General features: G+C 49.6%; 1 protein-coding gene across 1 annotated transcript in view; it reads right to left on the bottom strand.

The window, feature by feature from the left end:
• The window catches only part of PGLS (6-phosphogluconolactonase), a 20,457-nt gene that overhangs the window by 10,834 nt on the left and 840 nt on the right, over positions 1-8,783 (bottom strand). The window contains exon 2 of the mRNA XM_015416533.1: positions 2,802-2,909. Within this exon, the coding sequence (XP_015272019.1) occupies positions 2,802-2,909 (108 nt within the window). The remainder of the gene's footprint in view (positions 1-2,801; positions 2,910-8,783) is intronic.

Genomic DNA, 8,783 nt, shown 5'->3' with positions numbered 1-8,783 from the left:
TGGAGGTTGGAGCACTGTGGGAAGCCAAGAAAGAGGTGGGAGATAGGAGAAAAGGATGTATGACAATTTGAAAACGTGTTTAATCTGTTATTATATCCTAATAAAATGTTTTTTGGGGGAAAACAAAGAGTCATTAATACATGGAGTTCGCTGCCACAGGAAATGGTGGCAGTTGCAAGCACAGACAGCTTCAAGAGGGGACTGGATAAACATATGGAGCAGAGGTCCATCAGTGGCTCCTAGCCAGAAGGTATAGATGCAACACTGTGTCTGGGACAGTGATGCTCTGTATCCTTGGTGCTTCTGGGGGTCAACAGTGGGAGGGCTTCTGGAATTCTGGCCCCGCTGGTGGACCTCCTGATGGCACCTGGGTTTTGGCCACCGTGGGACACAGAGAGCTGGACTGGGTGGGCCGTTAGCCTGATCCAACAGAGCTTCTCTTATGTCCTTAAGTCAGGATCGTAAGACGCAGGGAGGGGAAGACAAACTTGACCCAAAGCCTGGAATCAAGAACCACCAGAGTAAGAAGGAAGCCTGCTGAAGGGCCAGTATTAAAAACCTAGTGTATAATTGTTATATACAAAAAATACATGTATTTATTGGAAAGACTGTCTTTCTAATAAATACATGTATTTTTGTATATAGTAAGCATAAACTAGGTTTTTAATATTGGCCCTTCAGCAGGCTTCCTTCTTACCCTTAAGTAGGGATCGACACGGAACCACGGGAGAGGGAAAACCCAACCCCTCCCCCCCACACACACACACCTTGAAGCTGATGCTCTTTGGCTCCCCCTGCTAGCCACCCTGTCGTATCAGGTTGCAACCCTCACCTCCCTGCTTTCCCCCACATCCACCCACATCTGTCTTCCTGGCGCTTTCCTGCCTGCACACCTGCTTCCTCTTCCCTCTCCTTCCCAGCCCACCAGCACAACTGGAGTGGGGCAGCCAAGTGTTGTGCCAACATAGCAACAAGAGGGCAAAGTGGCAGTGATGCCCGGGGGGGGCCTACAACCACCTGACCCTCCTCCCTGCGGTCATTGCCTCCACATTTTTGTGCAGCATTTTGGGTTGCTAGTCGAGTTGGCACCAGGCCTGAGGAAAAACGTCCTGTGTCTCTTATAACATATAGAATGCATAGAAATGCGCAGTTGAGACTTGTCCTGGCATGGAGATGAAGAACATCCCACGAAAGGGACAGGATGTCCCGTCTCCCCCGGGCTTGTGGGCAAAGCTGGTTGGTACAGTAACCTCAAATGCCACCAAGATTCCATTATTTCCCTGCAACGACCAGCAGGTGCTGCTACTACCTGGGGGTGGCTCAGTGGGAAAGTCTCTGTCTTCTTGGTGCTTGGGGGGGGGATCAACAGTGGGAGGGTTTCTAATGTCCTGGCCCCACTGGTGGACCTCCTGATGGCACCTGGTATTTATGGCCACTGTGTGACCCAGAGTGTTGGGCTGGATGGGCCTTTGGCCTGATCCAACATTGGCGTCTCTTATGTTCTTATGTCTCTGCTTTGCATGCGGGAGGTCCCAGGTTCAATCCCACATCAACAGGTGATGTGAAAGACCCCTCTTGCCTGAAACCCGGAGAGCCGCTGCCAGTCTTGAGAAGACAAATCAACCTCGACGGACCAATGGTCCGATCCCAAACAAACTTCAGGTGTGATCATGTGTATCCCCACATTTTTAAAAACTTTGCAAACTTGGGGGAGGGGGGTTCCCTCTCATCTTAACTATGACTGGCCCTACTGGGCAGATCTGCCTATCAGCACAACAGTTGGTTCTGGTCTAACAGATACAGGAAATAACTCAAAAACTGAGGTTTTAGTTCACATGGTTATTGTCGGTGGACCGGTTTGTCGACCTCCAGGCGGCATCTAGAGATCTCCTAGCGTTACCGTTGATCTCCAGACAGCAGAGATCATTTTCCCCGGAGAAAATGGTTGTTTCAGAGGGTGGACTCTAGGGCATCATGCCCTGCTGAGGCCCCTCCTCTCCCCAAACCCCGCCCTCCCCAGGCTCCAACCCCAAAAGCTCCAGGTATTTCCCAGCCCAGAGCTGGGAACCCCATCAATGCACCTTAATCATTCTGGGGTACACTGCCCATTCTTCCTTCTGAGAGAAGAGGGACACCTTCTGCTATGGATGTAACCATATTTCCGATTTTGAGCTCTTGGTGTAAGGTAAAGGTAAAGGTTCCCTTGCTTGAAAGCCAGTCGAATCCGACTCTAGGGTCGCGGTGCTCATCTCTGTTTCAAAGCCGAAGAGCCAGCGCTGTCCGAAGACGTTTCCGTGGTCATGTGGCCGGCATGACTAAACACCAAGGCGCACGGAACGCTGTTACCTTCCCTCCGAAGTGGCACCTATCTAATTTCTTGCTTTCGAACTGCTAGGTTGGCAGGAGCTGGAACTAGAGACGGGAGCTCACTCCGTCATGTGGCACACTCGGGTCTCGAACTGCTGAACTACCGACCTTCCACAGCCTGCAGTTCAGCGTCTTAACCACTTGAGCCACCGCGGCTCCTTGGTGTAAACCAGCCCACAAACGTGACACTCCTACAAGTCGAGCAGTCCCAGGAATCTTTGCAGACGATTAATACACAAAACTGGGCTCAGACTTTTCAATACCACACCAGACTGTAAGATGCACTTTGGGAAGGACACTCAGTAAGGATTCGAAATTAACCATCCTCATTCTAGCTAACGCCACGTGGCCCATCTCTTGTCGGCGAAGGAGGCCTGGAGCGTCTACAAGGGAGCCCCTGGCGACGCGTGCTCACCCCCACCTTCCAGGCATACCTCTTTCAGCTTCACCGCATAATCCGCAGCTGCCTCCTCGACAGGTAACGACGGGTTGATGACGACAATTTGGTCCTCGGGTATGGCGATTTTAGAGAAGAGGTAAGTCTGGAGCAGAGAGAAGAAATAAGCCCCTGTTACTACAACCAAATAACTGATCCACGTTGGGGAGGGGTGGTGGGCAATGTTCCCTCTAAGCTGTGGAGCAAAAAAATCTATTTTGTGAGCTACTGACATTAAAAGTTGTGAACAAGTGATTTGGCTGCTGCACAAATTAGCTTGCTCTGGAGCCATCCTTCCTGGGCTAAGGCAAAAGATGTGTGAGCTGGAGGCTAAAAAACTAGCTCACACTAACTCAGCTTAGAGGGAACACTCTAGCTGGAGGAAGCCGGATACCAACAAGCCCTGGGTGCTGGTAGGCAGACACTACCCTATAGACAAATGTGGCCCTAGTTAGGTGAATTGGAATTTGGAAACCATATGTAAACCGCTCAGAGACCTGTCAAGGATTAGAGCGGTATATAAGTCGAATGTATAAATAAACAAACAAACAAACACTGGTTGTGGGTCAGCGGCAGAGCATCTGTGTCAGACTCGGGCGTTTGACCAGCTGTGCCTGCTGTATTTCTATCCAGGGTATTTGAGCTTTCCCCTCCCCCGCCCTGCCTTTGCGGCCCTGGGGGGGGGGAGTGAGTGCCTGTAGTAATTTAGGGAGGCTAGCTTCCGGTAAGTCTTCCATGGGGCCTCAAAGACGTCTTTCACAAGGGAAGTGTCCTTGAAGTAGAGTCTGTGTCTGGCTAGTTGTTGACCGTATATCTTTCATGGTCTTTGTAGTAATGCTGACATGTACGCATGGAATTTTGGGGTTGTAACCAGGGGTCATTTCCTGCAGGAGCGCACAGGAGCGGAGCTCCGGCAGTAATGAGCCCAAGGGGAGGTACATGCAACGAGCCCCACCCCCTGCTCCCAGCAGCCCTCAGTCAGAGCAAGAAGCAGCCAGGTAAGTTGCAGAGCCCCTCCCCCGTTCCAAAACAGTCCAGTGGCACCTTTTAAGACCAAGTTTTATTCAGGCACAAGCTCTCCCTCCTCTGCAAGGACAGATCTGCACGTCCCGTCCCCCCCCCAATAGCTAGAAATCCCAAACAGTCCAGTGGAGCCTGAGCGGTGGGTGTTGCCTTCTGACACACGTCCGGTGATGTCAGGGGGTGTGGCATATGCAAATAAGTTATGCTAATGAGCTCCTGCACCTCTTTTTCTACAAAATGACCCCTGGTTGTAACGATACGTGGCTTTCCCACCTTTGCACCTCAGTCCCCCTGACAAAGAGTCTGAGCCCATCGCATCTCATATCTCTAAACTAAAACATTCACTGAAGAAAGTGCGTGTGGAGAGTGATTTGACTGGGAACCTGACAATCTGCTTGGCATGCAGAAGGTCCCAAGTTCCATCCCTGGTATCTCCAGTTACAAAGGATCAGGAGCCAGGTGATGTGAAAGACCTCTGCCTGACACTGTCTGTGTAGACAATACTCACCTTAATGGACCAAGGGTCTGATTCCGTATTAGACAGCTTCCTGCGTGTTTGTGCGAGTGTACCTCGGATAGTCTCTCCAACTTTGCCTACCAAACAATGAGCTCGCTGTGCAAACATTTGCAGAAGACTTTTTAAACTGGCAGTCTGGCAAAGGCCCAGCCTTCATCCGGAGATCTCCAGTCAAAAAGGACCAGGCAGTAGGAAATAACTCCACCTGAGACCCTGGAGAGCCGCTGCCAGTCTGAGTAGACAACACTGACCCTGATGGACCAAGGGTCCGATTCCGTATAAGGCAGCTTCAGGTGAGACTCCAGCCTCTTATTGGGAATCTAGCTTCACCTTCCTCCGATTAATTTTTAACTCATTTCGACATAACCCAGCTATTCCCCTCTACAGCATATCCTGATTTGTTGTCGCTCGTGAACCTTGACTTTGCAGTCTTGCGAGGTGAACTGTATGAACAAAGGCGCTCAGCAGCAAGACTGGACACCTGAACAGTCAGTTTTCAGAACAGGTGGCTGAAGGCGGACTGACCTGAGGACCACTAAGGGACTGACACCTGTTTGTTAGCTGTTGTAGATTTTCCGGGCTGTCTGGCCGTGGTCTTGGCATTGGGGTACCTGCCGTTTCGCCAGCAGCTGTGACTGGCATCCTCAGAGGTATAACACAGAAAGATGGAGTACTCTCTGTGTCAAGGTGAGAAGAAAAATGGTAGGCAGGTAATTTATGTCTACTCAGGAAGGTCGGGTAGGGCTGAGTCATTATCTTGTAGGTGCCCCCTCAGGCTGTGGACATGCTAATGGAGGCGCTTTCCTGAGGAGGTTTCCATACAACCTGGGAAATCTACAACAGCTAATGAACTTTGGCTGTGAAAGCTTTCGACAACATATTTAACACCTGCTTGTTGCTGGATTCTTGCGGAGGAAGTTAGCATTGGTGGGTCTTGCTGTGGCTCGGGAAGTTCTCATGTTATTCTTATCCGAGAGCCCTTTTCTGGATCCCTCTCTCTCAGACATCAAGCTGCACTCGAGTTATTGCAACCGCGTAGGGTTTCCAAGGCAAGAGACGTTCAGAGGTGGTTTGCCCTGGCCTCCCTCTGCGTAGCAACCCTGGACTTCCTTGGTGGTCTCCCAGCCACATTCTAACCAGAGATGACCCTGCTTAGCTTCCGGGACTGGGCTCGTCTTGTCCATCCAGGTCAGGGCAGAGATGAACAAAGGTGGTCTGCCCTTGCCTGCCTCTGCATAGCAACCCTAGAGTTCCTTGTTGGTCTCCCACCCAATAGCAACCGGGGCTGACCCTGCTCAGCTCCCAAGATCTCATGAGATCAGGCTCGCCTGGGCTATCGAGGTCCACCAATAGTTGCGTTCCATCAAGTCACCATCAATTGATGGTGACCCCAGGACCACAGGTTTCTCAAGGCAAGAGATGCTCTGTCTTCTTGGTGCTTGGGGGGGGGGGTCAACAGTGGGAGGACTTCTAATGGCCTGGCCCCACTGGTGGACCTCCTGATGGCACCTGGTATTTCTGGCCACTGTGAGACACAGAGTGTTGGACTGGATGGGCCTTTGGCCTGATCCAACATTGGCATCTCTTATGTTCTTATGAGCAGAGGTGCTTTGCCACTGCCTTCCTCTGCATAGCAACCCCAGTCTTCCACAGTGGTCTCCCACCCAAGTACTGTCTGAGGATCAGTCATCATGCATCACCTATGCCTGAACTGCAGAGACAGCCCGTGTACGCCCTCGCGCTTTAAAAAGGAAAATAAAGGAGGACTGAAGTCAGTCCACGAAAACCTGTACACATGTTGCACTCAAAGCACATACATCTTGCATGTACACACATACATCAGTTTAGAAGAAAGTGCCTACACACATTCATTTTAAGAATACAACTGGGGATCAATACCTGGATACATCATAAAAAATTATATATTCATAATTCAACCAACTTCAGAATTATTCAACACCCGGAGAAAGAAGAAGAAGAAGAAGAGATTGGATTTATACCCCGCCCTTCACTTGGAGTCTCAGAGCGGCTTACAAACTCCTTTCCCTTCCCCTCCCGACAACAGACACCCTGTGAGGTGGGTGGGGCTGAGAGAACTCTGACACAAACTGTTCTTTTTCAAGGACAGCTGTGCCAGAGCTTGTGACTGACCCAAGGTCACATCAGCAGGTGCAAGTGGAGGAGTGGGGAATCAAACCCGGTTCTCCCAGATTAGAGTCCGCGCACTTAACCACTACACCAAAATTGTAGCCCTGACAAATCACAGCGAATGCATATGATGCAATTATGTAAGACAATAATTGTGGTTGCTGTAATGTGTACACTCTACGGCAATATTCCTGTTCTACTGTTAATTACACAGCAGTGATGGCCAAGAAGAAGTCTCAGGAACTTGTTTTGTACGTATTACTGGCTACAAGGTTGGTATTTGCTAGGCATTAGAAAGCACAATCTGTTCCAAAGAAAATGAATGGGTACATAAGCTTCCAGATTTGTTTAACATCAGAGGAATAAAACATGAAGAAATGAATTGAAATGCACATAGTCCCTTATGTTGTAAGATACGGCAAATGATGATGACAAATTAGAACAGCATATGTGTAAGTTTGTAAAAAAATATGTGCATACATCTGTTGGCAAGGAACAGCCACTGTGCATTCCTTTTAGAAATAAAACCGAGAATCAAGAACCAGTACTTGTAAAATGCAATGTTTAGAGTCCTGCACACATTACAGAGGATCTGCACGCATCTATATACATTTTTATTTCTCTGTGTACGTGTGTTGAATAAATCTTGGTTACTTTCAACGCACATACAGCTGAATGTGTGATTCAAGTCCCAAGGTTTATTCAGTAGTGGTGCCCCAGTTTTATTTGTTGGCCGCCTTAGATCTTTTCAGATATTACAGTTGTACATGCCAGGCGCATACCAGCCATGGGTAACGGGAGCCACACACTGCTCACAATCTTCACAACACATCCCACAGAGACAAAGTACATATTCACCATGTAGGTAGAGGCCCTTGAGAAGGAACATCGGAACATCTGAACATTGAAGCCATACACTGTCTACCAGGAACTTTCTTGGAATTGTTCCGTCATCTTTGGGTTTTTGGAGTTTTGACGATTACTGAGCACTTTACTTGTTAGGACTGGTTTTTAAATTGTATAGTATGTTTTTAAAATTATAGGTATATTATGTTTTATTGTAGCAAGTTTATCTTGCCTTGTAAGCCGCCCTGAGCCCTACGGGGGAGGGCAGGGTATAAATTTGATAAATAAATAAATAAATAGGTACAGCTGGAACATAAACCATGAAAACGTGAACGTAAACCATGAAAAACCCAGTGGTCAGTTCATGCGTATGAGCATTGCAACTGTTTACGCAACATGGTGACTGTGCATCTCAAAAGGACTGCAGGCAACTCAGGCGCCTACTAGATACTGCTGACGGGCTTCCTGGTAGGTTACTGTAACATCTGAGAAGCTCTCTTACAAGCCTTTGCATTCAAGTGCAAACAGAACTTGACAGTACAATTCAGCTGTATGTGTACCGACTTGCTCAACTTGCACACACATGCGAGACAGCATATGTGCATGCGGCTGCCACCCTCCAGGGAGCACCTGGAGATCCCCCGCTATTGCCACAGATCTCCAGACGATCCAGATCCGTTCCCCTAGAGACAATGGCTGCTTTGGAGGGGACCTCTGTGGAATCACAACCTGCTGAGGTCCCTCCCCTCCCCAGACTCCCCCCCCCCAAAAAAAATCTCCAGGTATTTCTCAATCTCAGCCCAAAGCTGGCAGTCCTATATAACGTGCAAAGATCTCACACGCGTTCATGGTAACGTGTGTATAGAGGTTTCACTGTCCTCAGATACGGGCAAGCCCCACTGGAAGCCCCCCCCCCTTGCCCTTGGGGGGGGGGGGGGGGGAGAGCCGGAGCTCTTTCTCGAGGGAACTCTCCTAGAAAGCTGCCCCACAGGAGGCAACAAGCTCTCTTAGAAGCTCTCTTACAAGCCTTTGCATTCAAGTGCAAACAGAACTTGACAGTACAATTCAGCTGTATGTGTACCGACTTGCTCAACTTGCACACACATGCGAGACAGCATATGTGCATGCGGCTGCCACCCTCCAGGGAGCACCTGGAGATCCCCCGCTATTGCAACAGATCTCCAGACGATCCAGATCCGTTCCCCTAGGGACAATGGCTGCTTTGGAGGAGACCTCTGTGGAATCACAACCTGCTGAGGTCCCTCCCCTCCCCAGACTCCACCCCCCCCCAAATCTCCAGGTATTTCTCAATCTCAGCCCAAAGCTGGCAGTCCTATATAACGTGCAAAGATCTCACACGCGTTCATGGTAACGTGTGTATAGAGGTTTCACTGTCCTCAGATACGGGCAAGCCCCACTCCTTGTCCATTGGGGGGGGGGGGGGGG

This window comes from Gekko japonicus, unplaced genomic scaffold, assembly GCF_001447785.1.
Source record: "Gekko japonicus isolate JY-2015 unplaced genomic scaffold, Gekko_japonicus_V1.1 scaffold2803, whole genome shotgun sequence".
In the NCBI taxonomy this organism is placed as follows: Eukaryota; Metazoa; Chordata; class Lepidosauria; order Squamata; family Gekkonidae; genus Gekko; species Gekko japonicus.
This window is presented reverse-complemented; position numbering and strand designations above follow the sequence as displayed.